The sequence below is a fragment of the Lygodium microphyllum genome, chromosome 18, assembly GCF_053477565.2.
Source record: "Lygodium microphyllum isolate KBCC chromosome 18, Lygodium_microphyllum_v1.1.10, whole genome shotgun sequence".
Taxonomy (NCBI): Eukaryota; Viridiplantae; Streptophyta; class Polypodiopsida; order Schizaeales; family Lygodiaceae; genus Lygodium; species Lygodium microphyllum.
Genome location: NC_141152.1, coordinates 85515735 through 85535348, shown reverse-complemented (window position 1 = coordinate 85535348; position 19614 = coordinate 85515735). Strand labels below are relative to the sequence as shown.

General features: G+C 41.8%; 1 protein-coding gene across 1 annotated transcript; it reads right to left on the bottom strand.

The window, feature by feature from the left end:
* Positions 1-278: 278 nt before the first annotated feature.
* Positions 279-1769, bottom strand: LOC148021107 (plasmodesmata-located protein 5-like). The gene has a single exon (XM_087698099.1). It carries the CDS (start codon positions 1367-1369, stop codon positions 575-577), a length of 795 nt encoding a protein of 264 aa, XP_087554225.1. The 5' UTR covers positions 1370-1769; the 3' UTR covers positions 279-574.
* Positions 1770-19614: the final 17845 nt, after the last annotated feature.

The window sequence follows — 19614 nt, the reverse complement described above, 5'->3', positions numbered from 1 at the left end:
GCCAATTCTTGATGATCAACATGCTTGATTCAATGTTGCACAAAGAGAGAGAGGGGAGATGATTGCTAATGTGACAATAAATGCTCTCTCTCTCTCTCTCTCTCTCTCTCTCTCTCTCTCTCATTGTGACTTCACATACACACACAAAGAGTTAAGAGAGATCACCCTAACCAATGGCTAATCCTCATATCTCTCTCTCTCTCTCTCTCTCTCTCTCTCTCTCTCTCTCTACTAAAGTGGAATGGCAATACAAAAAGAGAAATTCTTATGTTCTTGTTACGCATAAATTTAAAACTCTCTAAAAGTGCCACGTTTAGGATTCTACATACATCTAGATTTTCAAACCTCCCGTTATACTTGAATTCACAAATAGTGAACCTTTCACCTGAAAACTATGATCCTTCTCTTAAGGGTAGGACCAATTTTCAAACCTGCTCTTACTACTTTAACTCACGAAGAGTGAATCTTCACCTGAAAACTATGATGTTCTCTCAAGGATAGGACCAATAATACAATCTTGTGAGTCTCGCAGGACCATGCTGCTTTCGACCTAGCGAAGTATACCTAAATGGGGCTAGTTGAAGAGGATGGGGGTGGGGGAGTAGAGGAAGTAGCAGGTGACGAAGTAGACTTGGCCAGCGATGGAGTTACCACAGAAGGAGGTGTAGGAAGAGACCTGGGAGAGGCAGGTGGAGCACTCACTGGGGGTGGTGTAGCCGACGCACTGAGTGAGGGCGTAGGCAGCAGCCGCGGTACCAGAGAGGCCTTCCCGAGCCGCGGCGAAGCCGAAGCCAGGGTGGGCCGGGGCGGCGGCCGCCGACTTATTTAGGGCGCCTGCTACGTTCGAGAGGTACGCCGAGCCTGAGCGGAACTGCCCGGCGGAGCAGTTTGCAGTAACAAAGGTCACCTCGGGGACCGTCAGATAGTCATAGGCCTCGTAGCGCAGGTAGCAACCCTGCAGCAGGACGCGCATACCGACGCTGGCCGAACAGACGGCCGCCGACATGATGGCCGAGACGCACCTGCGGCAGTTCGCGGGCGAGAGGTCTCCCCGGCACTGGTACATGCCGTACACGTGCGTGTCGTTGGCGGGCGTGTCGGCGGCCACGTCGGAGGCGTAGAGAGAGCGGGCTGACTCGCGCAGGAGCGTGCCGTAGACCTTGTTGAGGTTGAGGGCGAAGGTGCTGTTGGGGCCATAGGAGGCCGTGTTGCACAAGCCGTAGACATAATCGGTGATAGGCGATGCCGACGCTACGGGCCTGATCACTGAAGGATAATGTCTCCATAAGATGGCCAACATGATGACGATGCAAGCCCATCTGGATGCACTACTCATTCCTGCGGCAGGATCAGCAAGCCCCCCGGCCATCTTTCTCTCTGTCTCTCTCTCTCTCTCTCTCGTGTGACGCACTCTCTCTCTCTCTCAGTCGTTATTGGATATTTTGATTTCCCACTCTGCCAGGTCTTTATCAAGTTGAAAAAGTCAGACACAAAGTGTTGCGATGGGGCAGGGCCCAGAGTCCAGAGACTCAGAACCTCTTCATGCTCGATGGTTCATCAAGACTCAACACCGCGACATTGATGGGGCAAATCGTCAAACCCGATTTACTCAGACTTCAATTGCTACCATTTGTAGTTTTGTAGCATTACTCTAAGAGCTGCGACTACAGGAAACCAAAGATTCGAGCAGATAAAGTCTTAAAGCGACAGTCATGATTCATAACCACATAGAGAAAAGGTTTGGGCATTGGAGTGTGTTTCCTCAAAGTCAGAAGGTCCAGACTCCAGACTCCATCACGAGCCAAGACACGGGTGACGGAAGGCGTAATATTCAAACCTTATTTGCTGCACCTGCCACCCACCTCGCAATGACCGGAGAAATCCCTGTGTGGTGAGAAAAGTCACGGGAAAGGAACAAAGGCTCGAGAATCCTGTTACGAGAGAAAAAGCAAAGGTGAAAGGATGCTCTGCAAAGTCAATGTACTTTCTACCCGTTAATAGCTATTGCAAATTGCCAACTCTCGCGTCGCATTATTGTTCCTTCTTTGTGTCACGTGTGACCCTATAGAATTTGGGAATTGGAGGAACCCTCAACTTTGGAGTCCAATGTTCACAAAAAACTAAGGTTTAATTTAAAGTGAATTATAAAAAGTATAAAAATATTTAAAATTTAAATAAAAAAGTTTAAAATTTTGAATCTTTGAAAGTTTTAGTTACAAATATATCAAATATATGTTATTTGATTCAAAAATATCTTCAAAATTTGAAATGAGAGGTTTTGGTATCTGCGACCAACGTATTTTTCATGAACACTGGTCTCAATCATATAACTATTAATGAGTCCTTGTTCGATTGTCTTTGTGTTATAACTTCAAAATATGTCAAGCTTCAAAGTAGAACATATTAAGATGTTGAATGAAGGAATTCTCACACGTGAGGAAAGTTTTTTGAAAAAATAATATAGTGTTTGATTAAAGGTAAGTAAGAAATATCTATATCAGCCAACTTGTGGTGATTTGACAACTAGGACTCATTTGGAGACCTTAAAGGACCTCTAAAATAACCTATTGTTGGAACTCTTGTTGCAATCTCATTGAAAACTAGCAAACTATTCTCCTTACAAAGTGGAAAGTCTAGACTATAGCATCTCCTCTCAAAAGGAGCCAAAGGGCACCCTTGCCTCATAGACCTTTGTAGAGAAAACTCCTGCAAAAGAGAGCCTTTGATGCATACCTGAACCATAGCGTTAGAGAACAGTGTCTTCACCATCCCCACATACTAGTGCCTGAAGTCAAGAGTCACTACAAGGATACAAGCGCATAGCGACGGCGGTTTCTGATGTAAATTAGCGGTGTCGCTATTTGCGATGCAAATAGCAATGGTAATCAGGCGAAAGAACATGGGCCGAAACTCGAGGGCATCATTTTACACGAACGAATGAAAGAGAGAGCAAAAGGGAGAGCAAACTCCATTTTGCGTTTCAGAGGGAGAGGGAGAGGGAGAGAGAAAGAGGGAGAAGGAAACTTTCTCACTGCCGCCGCCGTCGTCTGCGAAGAAGAGGAGGAATTGTACGGAGGGCGAAGAGGAGCCACCGTCACGAAGAGGAGCCGCCAAATCCATCCTCGGGCCTTTGCAGTGAGTGCATTGTTTTCTCTTGCTTTGTTTTTGTTTTTTCTCCTTTTCTTTTGCTTGTTTTTGTTAAAAATCATATGTATTGAGAGAGAAAGAGAGGAAATGAGAGAGGGAGAGGAAGAGAGAAAAGGAAAGAAGGAATAAGAGAGAGAGGGAAAAAACATTAAACATAATAAAGAAAGAGAGAAAGAGAGAGAGAAGGAGGGAGAGAGGAGAATGAATGAATAAAAAACAAAGAGAGGGTAAGATCACATTCTTTAATTTCTTCTTTTCGTGTTTGTAGTAGTAGTAGTAATAGTAGTAGTAGTTCTTATTTCTTATTTTCTTGTTTGTAGTGGTAGTAGTAGTAGTTCTTCAATTTCTTATTTTCCTGTTTGTAGTAGTAGTAGTGGTAGTAGTTGTTGTTGTTATTGTTATTGTTATTTTATTTCTTCTTTTCTTTTTTTCTTGTTTGTTGTTGTTGTGGTAGTTGTAATAGTGGTAGTTGTTTAATTTCTTATTTTCTTGTTTGTTGTTGTTGTGGTAGTCGTAGTAGTAGTAGTGGTAGTGATAGTGATAGTAGTAGTAGTTGTTGTTTAATTTCTTCTTTTCTTATTTGTTGTTGTTGTGGTAGTTGTAGTCGTGGTCGTAGTTGTGGTTGTAGTAGTAGTAGTAGTTTTCTTGTTTCTTTTTATTGTTGTTGTTGTTGTTGTTGTTATAGTTTTTTTTCTTTTCTTGTTTTAGTGTTATTTAGTTTTCTTATTTGTTGTAGTAGTAATAGTAGTAGTAGTAGTTTTTTCTTCTTTTCTTGTTTGTAGTAGTAGTAGTAGTAGTAGTTGTTGTTGTTGTTGTTTTTTCTTCTTTTCTTGTTTATTGTAGTGGTAGTGGTTTGTTGTTGTGGTAGTCATAGCCGTCGTAGTCGTGGTCATGGTTATGCTAGTAGTAGTAGTAGTAGTAGTAGTAGTAGTAGTAGTAGTAGTAGTTTTCTTGTTTGTTGTTGTTTTTTTTTTCTTTCTTTCTTTTCTTTTCTTATTGATTGTTGTTTAGTTTTCTTGTTTTTTGTTGTTGTTGTTGTAGAAGTCTTAGTAGTTTTTTCTTCTTTTCTTGTTTGTTGTTGTTATAGTAGTAGTAGTTGTTGTTGTTGTTGTTTTTTCTTATTTTCTTGTTTATTGTAGTGGTAGTGGTAGTAGTAATAGTAATAGTGGTAATAGAGAGAGAGAGATGTTTTGGAGAGGAAGATAAAAAGAAAGAAGGAATGAGAGAGGGAATAAACATACAACATAATAAAGAAAGAGAAAAAGAGAGAGAGATGAAAGGAGAGAAGAGAATGAATGGATAGAAAACAAAGAGAGGGTAAGATCTTATTCTTTAACATCTCCTTTTCTTGTTTGTAGTAGTAGTAGTAGTAGTAGTGGTAGTAGTAGTAGTAGTGGTGGTGGTGGTGGTGGTGGCAAGGTCCAGTGAGGTCCGATACAATACCACGAGACATGAAACACTCCAATATATGTTAATTTGTGGGTGGATGGAGACTTTACATATGTTAATTTTATTGAGTTACAAGAGAAGAAATCCATTCTCAAACAATTTAAGAAAGAAAAAAAGAATGATAACAAGAACAAATTGTTTGTTGTAACGTAGACCAAATTGAATATTATATACAAAAACGGTAAGAAAAGTGTATATCAATCATGTATTGTATTCGCAAGCTAATTGAATATTATATACAAAAACATTGGGTGTGGTTGGCAAATTTTCTATCCAGGGAGGTGACGTCTCGTCCCAAGGAGGAGTACACCCTTTGCGACCAGTTAGAAGAGTTCGTGGGCATGCGATAGATGGAGTGCTTGAGTCAGTCCACCACTTGGAAGGTACTACCCAATCTATACCGTCAATACTAGAGGAGACATGTAGCCTTCAAGACTTTTCTACAATCTTAGAGCTTGAGATGGAGGCAATGATCGATGCATTGATGCCCATGGATATTGAGACATCTAATCCGCTTAGAGAGGAAGCATCCATACCATTATATGACAGGTGCTGAGTATCTCGCCTGAAGATACTATTTGCACTCTTAAGTGTGCAAGCAAAATACAAGTGGAGCGATGCAAGTGTGACCGACTTGTTTAGGTACCTTGTACGTACGCTTCGTTGATTTCTTTTTGGCACTATCATAAAAAATATTTGTGCTTTTTCAAGGTGTTTTATGATTTTTTTAAAGGTTACTGAAGTATCATATATTACCACTTGCAAATACTATGCCTAAGTCTCGTGATGATACGCGACATGTTTTACGAAAGCTTGGCATATGGACTACAATAACATCCATGCATGTATCAACGATTGCATGCTGTTTCGAGGAGAATACAAGACTATGGAGACATGTTCAAAGTGTGGTGCTCACAGGTATCGATAGGACTTGCAAGGGCAAACCATCCCTCAAAAATTTCTTAGATATTTTTCACTTATCCCCCACATAAACCACATGTTTCATACGTCTAGCATTGCAAGCTTGATAACGTGGCATGCGCAGAATAGGTCCACGGATGGAGTTCAACGAATATCAGCAAATTCACGCGCATTGAGTCACATTGACTCTACCTTCCCAAGCTTTTCCCGAGAGCCAAGGAATCTTTGGCTCCATCTTGCTACAGATGGCGTAACCCATTCGGTCTGCGCTCAACTTCTTACAATGTGTGGTCTATATTCCTTGTCAACTACAATATCCCTTCATGGCTTTTTTCGAAGAAAGAATATCTCATGCTTAGCTTGCTCATTCCCGGCTGCTACAAAGTCAAAAATATGGACGTGTATCTTTGTCCATTAGTCGATGAGCTTAAGATTTTATGGGAGGAGGGGGTTACCGTGCAAGATATGATCAAACGCGATGGCTGACGGTCCACCAATATTCGAGCCATTCTCATGTGAACCATATTTGACTTTCCAGGATTCGAAGAGTGCTCAGGTAAGTAGGCTTCCATTCTCGTTGGTAATATCTATCATAGCTCATTCAAGTTTGTATTCACTGGATAGAGGTGTTGGGGCAGGTCTGATTATCTCAGATTATCATGAATGTCCATTGTGTGGGCCATAGTTAGACTCCCGAAGGTCACGAACCATGAAGAAGATGGTATATCAACGACATGCCGCTTTCTTACCACATGGTCATGAACTCAGGAAAGGTTTTCTTGGACGACCTCTAGCACGTATGAATGTCCAAAGTTGGTACATGCTAAAAATGGTCCACACGGAGGCACATCCAAATGGAATGCAACGATTCTCAGTTTTCTAGGAGTTACCATATTGGACCCACTTACATATCTACCACTTGTTGGATCCCATGCATATTTTCAAGAATGTGGGCAGCTTACTATGGGACCACATCACAGGAAAGAGAGACACTATAGGGGCACGAATGGATTTGAAGGAGGTAGGCAAGATGGAGGAACTTTGGCCGTCGTCAAGTGCTGATGGTCGCTTGCAATTACCTTGCGCTCCTTGGGTTTTGTCCACTAAAGAAGAGCGCATTGTGAAGTAAATAGTCAAGACTATCTGCACTCCGATGGGTATGATGCGTTCTCTCAAGTCTGCGTTTTCTAAAGACGACCAATTATCAAGGCTAAAATCCTATTATTGGCATAAGATATATCTGGTTTGTACTACGATTGGATTGTAAGTGGCTTGCGTATTTTTCTATTTTGGAGTGTAGTCGTTGTTCATAATGCTTCCTCATTTGTGGCAGTTTGTACTACCGATCGTGATCATAGGATGCCTTACTCTAGAAATACACGTGGCGATTTATAGGTTGTCTACTTTAGTGCAATGGATGTCATAGAAGAAGATTAAGATGTTCTCTATTGAATCCGCAAGGCAGGAAGCAATGGAGACGGTCTGTCTCTTTGAGAAATACTTGCCTACTAGCATGCTCATGATACAAATCCACCTTCTTGTGCATCTTGTAGATGAAGTGGAGATTATTTGACCTGTCCATACACGATGGATGTTCTTCTTGGATTGCTTCATGAAAACCCTGAAAGTCTTTGTGCGACAACGAGCTTCGCCAGAAGGTAGCATGGCTAAAGGTTGGTTGGTGTCTGAGGCGCTAGTGCATATTTCACAATGGCTATCAATGGTAGATCCAGACAACAGTATGCTATGGTCGCTGAAGGATGATGATAGACTGACCGAAGATGTGGTGGTTGGAAATGGGGTAGAAAAAGAATGGATGCTACAATGGAGGAGAAAGTGAATCGCTTTTGTATGTTGCACCATGCCTCCATGGAGACGTAGCTCGCTAGGTATTAGCAAGCTAGGAAAGATCGGGAGGAAGCGCGATCTAAATTTTGATGTAGTACGCGCCATCGACCAATTCGATATCCCGAGGGTATGGAGGAGATGCCGCGGTTTATGTCAAGGCAATGGTTACATGGAGCTTTGACCGCAGTGTCTCGGGAAGGGGTGGAGGTCTCAACAGAGGAGTGGGAATTCTCGAGGAGATGTAGTCCAAAGGTGATGTCGTGTTTAGAGTTTTTTATATCTATATTTTATATGCGACAACTAATTGAGTGTTTCAATGTGCAATACAAAATATATAGTGTGGTGTAGTTGCGTGGATATCATTTTCGCGTGGAGTGTATTGACAAAATGCCCTCCACAACAGATTGTGGTATCATGGCAAAGTTCGAGCAAGAGAGCCGATGACGAGTAACGGATCCAAACATGGTTATAGATGAGATGGAGTATTTTGGGAACTTGCAAAGTATTGTCACGGTGGATTACCATAGCTTCTCCATAATTCTATTCAATGTGCAGTGGTTCAAAGTGGTACTTGAAGGAGCTAGAGCAATAGTTCGACAAGGTCCATCTAGATTTCTCGAAATAGATTTCGAAAAAAAATGGACAGATTTGCACGACATGTTTGTATTGCCGGCCTATTGTGAACATATGCATGAACTCATGTTTTATGTAATTGTATTATGACATGGTACATGTCACAAAAGTTAAATCTCTCTTGTACGTGATTTTGAACATGTAATTTTCTATCCAAGCCCCCGATAACCTCAATGGTGGTCTGTTATATTTTCAGCTCTCCGAAGTGCGAGAGTATATGATCAAAGCGACGTTCCAAGCATAGATGAGGATAATATGTAAATAGAGGGATTGATATTGCAAGGGGTGGAGGCTACTGAAATCTTGGAGCATGTAGAGGAGCCAGCACCGGGTAATAATGATGGAAATACAGGAGTCCACGAACTCTTTGAGAACGAGGTGGACTCATCCTTTTGTGGTGACATGTCTATCAACCTTTCAATGTATGCCGAGTTGTGTTAGGAGATTGACATGGGACCATAGGGTACTTTATACTTGGAGCATCCACCTACTGAATTCGTTGACGAATCACTTATAAGGGTACAGAAGATATGCATTTTAAGTAAGATAATTTTTTAAAGATTTATATTACTGTGTTTTGTATGATTTATATTGATTATGCTATCAATTTTTGTCCATGCACGTGACCTTTGTGGCTATTTAGATCAACACGATGAGTCGAGGAATGAGCGACGAGGAGCTACAGGAGATCTTCACACATATGTCTTAAAAGCGGAGTTTTGAGCTCCGGATGTACCTAAAATTTGTCAAAAAATCACGAATTTAGGGGAAAAATATTCAACATCGAAGCCGGAGGCTCCAGTTAGGACGATTTTAAGCACCAAGTGAAATACGACTTTTAAAAGGCGCCCGAGCGACACTTGTTGATTTTTTATCATTTTTCAAACTACTGTGCGGGTTTTCAAGAGTTACCAGCCAATGCGGGATGTCAAGTCGGACACCGAGAAATTTATAGCACTCAAATCGGAGCCCGGAATGGGAAATGGCCAACCAAATGGGCAAGATGCGAAGGGGTGGACATTAGAGAGGCCAAGTGGGCATGACCTTTGGGAGCCCAAAATTTTAATGTAGCATGAAACTTGCATGAAAAAAATAAGCATGAATCGTGGAGAGAGGAGGCGATAGGCAATGCCGAAATTTGCACCTCCTTCTTGATGGATCCATCATGGGGGTTGAATACAATCCACCCAAGTGACCATGGGCCTTGATTCCCTTCTAGTTGTTGATCATTTCGCCGCCCTTTGCTCTTCCAATGATGGCTTGGATGAAGAATTCTGATTCTAGTCTTTCTCTCTCCTCTCTCTCTCTCCCCTAAGGGGTTGTTCTTGTGTACAAGAGGAAAATGAAGAATGGTGAAGGAAAGCTTGTCCGGATGAGACCGGATTGCTTCCAAATCAATGAAGACATGAAGATTGCTGATTTTGAAGGTGCTGGACATTGAATGAGGGCTGACCCGCAGTCCCGTAGCAAAACCGAGATCCCGAGACATGAAGCCTAAATGGTAATTCAAATTTTATGAAGAAAAAATGAGTTTTTATGCTATTTGGTTGATGAAATATTGTTCCCATGGGATGATTATGCATGATGCAGTTTTTTTCTATGAGTTCTATCAGTCTATGCTCTGAAAATCAGAAAATCATAAGTTATATGGATGAAATTAATGGTATAAAACTCAGAAAACATGAGTTTAAGGGGTAAAATTAGGGTTTTTTGCAAAATAAAGGGAAAGTATGAGATATAACATCAATAAAACCTGAAATTTTGTTATCAAGAAACATAAGGGCCACAGCCCACAACCAATCTTAATTTCTAGTCATTTTTTATTGAAGAAAATAGAGAAAAAGTACAAAAAAATGGTGAAAAATGGGTTTTAAATGGGAGAAAATTAGGAAACGATAAAAGAAAAATTCCAAAAAATTACATAAGTGTTTGTGCAATGTATAATGAAGGTACAGCACGAGATTGGCCTCAGTTTACCCTCATTTGTATGTTTCTATCAATGTTTATCGCTTTCTCTATAAAGAAATACACATAAAACGACTGTTTCACCTATCAACGAATGCAAAACATTAAACGGTAGGGTGAGAGGGGAGGTTGAGCATCAAAGTAAAAACTTAAACCTGATTTATGTGTTGCATCATGCCTATAGGACGTGGTTTTAAAATAAAGGAAAAGGCAGCATGAGCGTAAGGCTCGGTGTCTCTCCTCGTTTCATTACATAAATGTTATTATAGAAATCAAGGAAAGATTGGTTTCACACGATACACAATGCTAGTTTTATTTTTGTTTGTGCACTAAACCATTCACATTATGCACTATGCATGGTTCATGGTATCAAAGGAAAATCTCCTGGACTACATAGCAATTGTTTTATTAGGAATTTGACCCACGATTGAGAGTGTGAGGTTATCCCTTGTCGTAGGATAGAGGGTCGGTTTCCTAAGGGACTGTTAAGTGAGGACACATGGTATATCTCCTGGAAATACGAGAAATATAAAAGAGAGAAGTTTGTGTTCATTTGTGTTATATGTTTAGCAGCGCATCAAAGGGCCAATCCCTACGATGTAGGAGAGCTGCAGTGGGGTTGCGGTGTTTCTACCGTGAGGTTGCCTCCATATGTGTGTGATCATGGCATTACCAATGTGTAAGGGTTCTCCCTCTGAGGAGTTTAAGGGAAACGTTGGACTATAAACTATAAACACATGAATTAAGATTTAGGGAAGTTTGTCCTTTAGCATTGGATTGACGCTCTTGGTCCGCGAGGCCGTGAGAGTGTTTGTGTGTCATGAGCATGAGGTCCGACTAGTGCCATAGCCAGTGCCGGCGCATTTCAGGTCCCATCAATGGTGCGTCTACCGGGAGCTACCAATAAGTGGTGGTTCTCGAATCTAAGGTTTCTAGGGACCAAAATAAAATTGGTTTATGTCCTCTGACAAGGACCGTCAAGCCGAAATACAAAAAGCAGAACATGCTAAGAGGGCTAGATGCGGTTAGAGATCGTAAGTCATTATTCTCCTCAAAGGAGTAGCTCGATACCTATAAGTAGCAGTGGTCTTAGTAGCCCAACTGCTCCACATAGTCCGTTAGGTGCAGGAGGAAGCGCAAGTTCTCCCTCTCTTCCACCAAGTCTACCCACTTCAAGTGGGGGTGTGAGTTCATCAATTCAAGCTCCTATTGTTAATCCGATTGTTGCCATGGCACAACCCATTGCAATTCCTGTAGGGACACTGGATTTGCCAGATTTAGGAGTTCCCTTGCCCATTTTTAATGGGTTAGCAGAAGAGGATGTAGAATTTCACATTTGTGAATTTCAAAGTTTGATGTTCAATTATCGCATCCAAGACGAGGGACATCTCATGATGTTCTTTAATATGATGCTAAAAGGAAGGGTTGCGGTATGGTATCACAACATAGAGTTTGGAACCGTAACCACAATTGATCAATTTTATGCAACTTTTCGAGGAGAATATGCCCCTGAAAGAGGTGGCCAATATTGGTTTCATGTCTTGAATGTAACACGCCAAGACCCTCATGAGAATGTGAAAGCATATGCCAAGAAGCTTAAGGAAGTATTTTGTAAGTTACAAACTTACATTCCTATTCCGCCTGCTACCCAATTGCAATACTTCTTGCATGGGTTGGATTCTAATATTCAAGTACAATTGAGTAGTGCGGCCTTGGCAGATTTAGACACTGCTATTATGCGGGCAGAGGGAGTAGAAGCACGATTACAAACGGTCTACTCCTCTTGAATGAATGTTAATGCAGGTTTAGTACCTAGAGGCAATCTACCATTAACGAGTGGAAGTCAAGGGATGCCTATGACTAACCCTAATGGGAGAGGAAGTATGGTTCAGAATGTACCTTTGCTGCCAGCTCCTCCCAGTGTGACTATGCCTATGGCAAGTTAGTTGGCTCCACCAAATGTTGGAGGCCAAGTTTCAAACCCCAATGTTGTTCCTGTGAGTCAACAACCAATGCCAAATCAAATTGTTAGGCCATTGGAACAACAGGTTGATGATCGAGGTTACGAGTCGAGTGTATCTAATGTCCTTGGCAAAGTTAAGGATATGATCAAGCATTATAGCGACATGATTTCCCAACAATATCGACAAATAGATGTCGACGTTAATTTCCTGAAGAAGGAGCAGAATCTGATAGGGAGTCAACGCCCTGAAGAGGGTGGACCCTCTAGATTCAGCTGTAAGTGGTGTGATAGACAACATTTCCCTAGAAACTGTCCAAATGTTAAATGTGATATTTGTGGGAAGTCGGGCCATTTAGTTGCTACCTATTGGAGTAAGATTAGTTCTCTTCAAGAAGGGAGTAAACAGCCATGCCCATTGAATCATAGAGCGTAAGGAAATAACTCGCAGCAGAATGATGCACCAAGACAAATATTGCAAAGGGGGAAGACCACTGTAGAAGAGTTGCCACAAGGCAATGAAGTCAGCCTTATTGAGGCTGTGCAAGTCAATGACGCTGAAACCTCTAACCTAAGAGCCGTAACATGAGGCCAAAAGGCTAAAGAGGTTGACAAAGATAATGCAAAACCGGTTGAGGGAAACCCTAAACAAGGGGATAAGGGGACGCAAGTCTAGAGTCCTAGCATGGAAGGTGGACCGCTCAGGCCGGTTGACAAGAAAGTCAATCCTAAGAATGATGAGGAAGTGCCAAGAAAGAAGGCAAGAGCTAAGAAAAAAGCACCAAAACCGGTCCAGAGACCAAAAGAAAGGATGGTTTGGCGAGAAAAGAGAGCTTTGGCTACCCATCATGACTTTGATTTAGTAAGAGCTCTCTGTGAAGTTAAACCAGACATAAATCTTCTACAGTTGATTAAATTGTCTCCAGGAGTACGCAAGGAATTTAAGAAGATCCTGTGTATTGGGTATATTGTAGAACTTTTGGGCATAGCACGAGTAGGGGAAGATTGGTTTGATAATGCTGAAAAGAATTGTCCTAGGGTTCCAGCATATGTAGATGGAATATTAGTGGAACATGCCATTGTAGACACTGGGTCCTCCGTCAATATCATGAGTTCAGAATTGATGGAGAGGTTGGGTCTAGGCATCCAAAAATATAGCTCCACCCTTCTTAGAATGGCTGATGATAGTCTGAGACAACCAGAAGGTTGCGTTACTAAAGTTCATGTTACACTTGCAAGTGTAGAATGCTTCTTGGACTTTAGGGTGATAAGATTTGCAGGACGTCCTAGCTATTGAGTCTTTCCAGGAAGGCCTTAGATCTTACGAACAGACTGCCAAGTCGATATACCCGCCAGTTGAGTGGTTCTAGGTAGAGGTACTAATGGAGTAGTAGTCGATGCTTACCCTGAGTCTCCTCAAAGTGAGAGAGCTCCTTTATCTTCTATTGAATTAGAGACAACAGATGATCCAACTGGTTGTGAGACATCATCCAGTGATGAATCTAAAGAGGGGTCCACTACAAAGGATATTTATCAGATAACTCTAAATGAGCCGATAGAGCCGCAAGATAGGATAAGAGACACAGATGTGATTGAGTTAGACCTTGGCATGTCGACTGATTCACGGCCAATTAAATTAGGTTCCATGCTCAGTTCAGCAGAAAGGGAGGACTATGTATCCTTGATTCAAGAATTCCGTGACATTTTTGCTTGGAGTTATGATGAGCTAAGAGGCATTTCTCCCAGCTTGGCTGTTCATACTATTCGTGTAAAAGAAGGCAGTCGCCCTGTGCGTTAGAAAGTAAGGCGTATGCCTTTTGAATTGAGGGATGGTCTGTTTGAGGAGTTACAGAAGTTACGGAAAGTTGGTTTAATATTCCCTGTACAACACACAAAATGGTGTTCACCAGTTGTTATCAAGAAGAAGAAAAATAACAAGATCCGACTATGTGTAGATTTTAGAGAGTTGAATAAGCAGACGGTTAAGGATTACTACCCGTTGCCATTTATTGACCTGATTTTGGATCAATTAGCTGGTAGGGAAATATATTCGTTTATGGATTGCTTTGCAGGATATAACTAGATGGCAATTGCAGAAGAGGACAAGTTGAAAACGACTTTTATTACGCTCTTTGGTACTTTTGCGTACCATGTACACTACAACAGAAACAAGGCATAGACGTGCATGTTAGACGCGCAAAGTTGGGCATGTCTATCACAGCGTCTATAAGTGTGTGTAAACATGCGTGTAAATAGACGCGAATTTTGCGTCTATATATCCATGCAAATAGACGCTAATATAGACGTGCCAGCAAACACACAATTATTTAACCACCTAAAATTAGCAATTCACATAATTAAAAAAACAAAGTTAATAATTATTTAACCACTTGAAATTGATTCTTGAGCATGCACATGTGCGCATGATAAAAACCATAGAATTAAGAATACACATTGAATCACTGAATTAAAAAAATAGAGTTAATAATTACTTTTTCATTGCTCTCTAATGAATGCAGTTCCTCCAGTTGACAAGCCTAATATAAGTAATTAGCAGCAAGCGACAGAAACCTTACAATTAGTAGCAAGCATTGCAATATGTATCTCGTAATTTCTCTACGTACTTGAAGATGATAAAAGATACTTCCTTTTTATTAAGGAAAATTCAATTTAGCTTTAAAATTGACTATTGATTCTTGAGTATGCACGTGTGCGCATGATAAAAACCATAGAATTAGGAATACACATTGAATCAATAAGCAAATTATCTCATCGCTCTCTCTTTTTCTCTCTCCTCTCTCTCATTTCCTTTTCCCTCTCCTCTCCCTCTCATTTCTCTCCCTCCCTCTCTCTTTTTCTCTCTCCTCTCTCTCTCATTCCTCTCCCTCACTTGCCCTCTCTCATTCCTTTTTCTCTCTCCTCTCTCTCTCTCATTCCTTTTTCTCTCTCCTCTCCCTCTCTCATTTCCTTTTCTCTCTCCTCTCCCTCTCATTCCTCTCCTTCCTTCTCTCTTTTTTCTCTCTCCTCTCTCTCTCATTCCTCTCCCTTCCTTGCCCTCTCTCATTCCTTTTTCTCTCTCCTCTCCCTCTCTCATTGGCATGGGAGGTTGGAATACACAAGGAGGGAGGTTGGAATACACAAGGCTTATAATGCAAAGTCAGAACACTGCAGGGTAGAGGAGTCTGTAAAAAGACAGCTATCAATTAGGTGACACTTTTTGGATACTAGCATGGGCTAACAATATAAGCAACTTGGATCAAGACCATTTCACAAGTGAGCTATTGCCTTATTAATATTAAGTATCACTTTATTGGCTCCTTTACCCTAAATATACTAAAGAAATCTAGACAACCGAACTGGCGTTAGGTCCAAGGATAATTATTAAAAAGCAGATCATTCATTAGTTTTGAAGCCACAATAAGGTCGGATCTAACGCTGCAGCATCAGCCTTAGATTTTTGCAAATCCTCAATCACCAGCAAATCAATAGTGGCTCCGCCCACATCAACCACAACAAACTTTTCTCCTTCTCTGATGGATAGGAATCTAGCATTTTGGAGACAATGCAAAGATGCAGCCTCTGGCTCCATAACTACTCTTAATAGATGAGGGCTAGCATCCTCTGAGCATGTTCTGCTTGACACTCCCTTGACCATACCAGCTTCTTGAGCACATTTCCTCATCTTTTGCTTGGCAGCTTCTACCCATATTGCTGGTGTGAAAAGACACCATTGAATATCATTCATCATCAATTGCCCACCATACCTGTCCCTTAGGTAATGCAAGATAAATTGTGATACTTTCTTGAGGTAGTCGATGATGAGAGACTCAATTGAAAGGCCTTGAGGAAGAGCCTTCGATTTGGATTGACCTTTGTAAGGAGCTTGTTCAGCTAGATATAACTTGAAACCACTCATGAAAGTACTTCCGCAAGGAAGCGATTGCGTACATGCAACAATCGTCTTGATGGCAATCTAGTTTGTGTTTTGCAGTAGGGCACAAAGGAGGCCTCATGCTGCAGGGGCCACTTGCGGTTGATGTCGTGCACAGATGTGGATGTCGTGCAGGGGCCATACCCTCTCTTGCTCTATTTGCCTATTATGTTTAACATCTTATCTCTTTTTCTCTCTCCTCTCATTCTCTCTTTTTTCTCTCTCCTCTTCCTCTCTCATTTCCTTTGGCTCTCTTCCTCTTCTTCTCTCATTTATTCTCCCTCCCTCTCTCTCTCTCTCATTTCCCTATTATGTTTTCTTCTCTCCCCCTCTCCCTCTCTCATTCCGCGTCTATTTCCACGTCTATGTTTGCGTCTATACTCGCGTCTATTTCCGCATCTATACTCATGTCTACGTGAACAATAGACGCGCATATACACGCAAAAATAGACGCACACGTCAAAATTCAAATCATACTTAAATCATTTCTTTTCAAACTATGCCTTTCCTTTCCTGCGTTTTTTGTGGTTCTGAAGCTCGAGTTCTGCTGACATGCAGACTCTTCATGCCTCACCTAGTCTCTTCATGCCTCACCTCCTTATGACTCACCTCTTCTTTCATTTCAAACACACAAGAAGGAAAAAAGGAAAGCCAAGGAGAGGAAGAAAGAGAGAACAAGAGAGAGGAGAACAAGAAGAAGAAGCAGCAAGTAAGCAAGCAAGCATCAAGGGAGGGTAACTTACCAAGGAGAGGAAGAAGGAGAAGGAAGAAGCGCCACCACCTGCCACACCAAACACCCAAGGTGACTCTCTCTCTCTCTCTCTCTCTCTCTCTCTCTCTCTCTGTTTCTCTCTTCCTCTCTCTGCTCTGTCTGTGTATTTAGGATTTGTGATTCCATTATGTATTGCGTTTTGTAAATCATCAATGGCGGTCGTCGGCCTAAAATCAGCTGACCGAGCGCATCTGATAGCTCATCTATATCTCAGTGTAGACGCAGATATAGATGCAAAAAATATTTCTCTGAGGGCGCATCTTAGAGCGCGTGTGCTGGCGTGTGTGATTTGCAGTGTACACGCGATGATACACGCGCTGACAATCGCCCACAGAGACATAGGTATAGATGCGCACAGAGACGCAGGTATAGACGCTGTATGTAATATGTTTTATTTACACAGGGTAATATGATTTTTCTTGTGTAGATGTGGAATCATGGATCCTCCAGCACCCCATTCAACAAGGAGCAATTCATGGGATGACTAATTATCTTGGTCACCCTCCCACTGCAGATGAGGTTTTCAGTGTGATGTCTGGGACGCCTATCATATCTTTGCCTACACAAGGATCAGCTGAGGTACATGGATCGGCCGAAGCACGTACATCTGCAGAAGCACGTGTATCGAGTGAGGTAGAGGGTAGTGCACGTCGAGGGGGAGGAGGGAGAGTGGTGCGGGAGGACGAGGAGGTCGAGGGCTTTGTGCGGGTTGCCTAGGTGGTGGCTCTCGATCACCCTCACCGGAAAATGAGAGAGGTGAGCCTCCACAAATGTACTACTCTATCACTGATGTTGGTGGTATCTTGCATGACTTTGAGGGGAGGGAAGTGATAGCCTACTTGAGGAGTGTCGTGCATGCCACATACAAAGATTACATGATTCCCTTCAAGCACCAAAAAAATGGTTTGTGGCAAGAGGTGCTGCGAGCAGTACATAAAAGGTACCCTAATCCTGAGAATTCACGATTCTCAAATGATTGGGGATGGTCAAAGGTGAGAGACGCGCTTCATAACAAGAGGTCTCACCTTATGACGCGCGCCAAGGAGTCATTGCGGAGACAAGAGCAGGGGCATCCTGATATGGCCAACCACCCAATTGCCACCGCAAGGAGTGGAAAGAGGCCAAGAAGAGAGCAGCGGAGAAAATGACAAGTCACCAGCATCATGCAGAGGCGCGACGTATCCAGATGGCAACCATGGGATCATCACATTATGGATCGGGTGGCAAGGAGTCATGGGAGGCTGATTTTGTAAGTATTATTTGATTTCTTTTTTTAAATTAAATTTTGTAATTTGTTTCACTTCATTATGTAGTGTGTTTTAATACGTTGTATGTTCAAATTGTTTTGTAGTATCATATCGTTGGTAGGATGCCTACCTCTCTAGTGCCTACTCCTAGAGAGGTAGGCTACCATCGAGATCATAACCGGGCATCCACTTGGCAACATTTCTACGAGGAGGGGCTCATCACGGAGGAGCAATATAATCGCGCCATGAGGATTCCACCACTAGAGGAGGTATGTTTTATTTTTTACATGAAAATTATAGACAGCTCTAATTTATTATTTGTAATGGCATTTATTTGCCTTAATCCTTTGTATAGGCGAACCCTGATGCAGTTGAGGATAGCGAAGGGGTGACTAGCAATAGCGGTGGCGGCAATGGCAGGGCACAGGCAGCGGTGGTGGTAGCGATGATGATGCCTCTTTTGAGGAGATATAGAGGAGCCCCATGCATGCATGCCTCCCCTTGGCTTGTAATTTTCATTTTTGATATGTATTACTTTTAGTTAGTGCTTGCAACCATGACGTCACAAGCACTAGAACTCATAATGTAAAAACGTTTCATCTATATATATATGAAATTTCATGTGCTACATACATTGTTTTGTTTTCAGTATCCAATCTTCGAAATAATCTTTCTTTGTTTTCCCTAAACATACAATTTGATGTTGATGGGGGGAAAAAAACCAGAGAGCATGTGGCTTTTCATATCTCTGTTTTGCGCGTCTATTCTCGTAAAAAACTTTCAAAGTAAACGCGGTTTTAGACGCATAGATACACGCGTGTATAGACGCGCAATATGAATATATCCACTTTTTTATAAATACGATTGTATATTTACGTAGCGCGTTTATATGCGCGTCTATAGGCGCGTCTAAGTGTGCGTGCAACTCTGATCATAAGCGCGGTTTTAGACACGATTTTGTAGACACAGAAATAGATGTGTTAATAAACACGCCCAACATTTTTTTTCACAATTCAAATATTGCGTCTACAAGCGTGTCTATGGAGCCTTTTTGTTGTAGTGGTAATGGCCTTTGGTTTGTGCAATGCACCTCGATCATGGCAACGAACAACAAACAAGACCTTTGGTGACATCTCCCCAGATGAGTTGAAAGTATTTATCGATGACCTGGGGGCAGCCACTGTAAGGGAAAGGATGTTGATTATATTAAGAAAGTGCTTTGAGCGCTGCAGATAATTTTATATTACTCTTAATCCACGGAAGTGTGTTTTTGGAGTGCCTTATGGGCTATTGCTAGGCCATGTGGTTAGTTCAGTAGGAATTGCAATTGACCTTGAAAAGATCAAGGTCATAGTTGCCATGAGTCCACCACGCACTCCAAAAGAGGTTCATAGCTTTCTGTCATCAATAGGGTACTATTGGAGGTTTATAAATGCCTTGGCAAAAAGGACGTTGCCATTAACGAATTTATTATCCTTTAGCTGTCTGTTTGAATGGAGCGATCCTTGTAAGGTAACTTTTGAGGATGTGAAACAAGAGCTAGTAAAAGCACCCGTTTTAAAAGCACCTAAAAGAGGTGAGGTGTTCTACATATTTTCAGCAGCCACCATGCATAGTATAATCTGCTCTTTAGCCCAAATCTAGGAGGAAAAGTGGTATCATCTGATAGCTTTTGCTAGTCGGAAATTGGGCATTTTAGAGATCAATTACACCTACATGGAGAAGTTGTGTCTTGCGATGG

Bases quoted from the DNA above. Each gene is read 5' to 3' on its own strand.
- LOC148021107 (XM_087698099.1), bottom strand. From the start codon at position 1,369: ATGGCCGGGGGGCTTGCTGATCCTGCCGCAGGAATGAGTAGTGCATCC.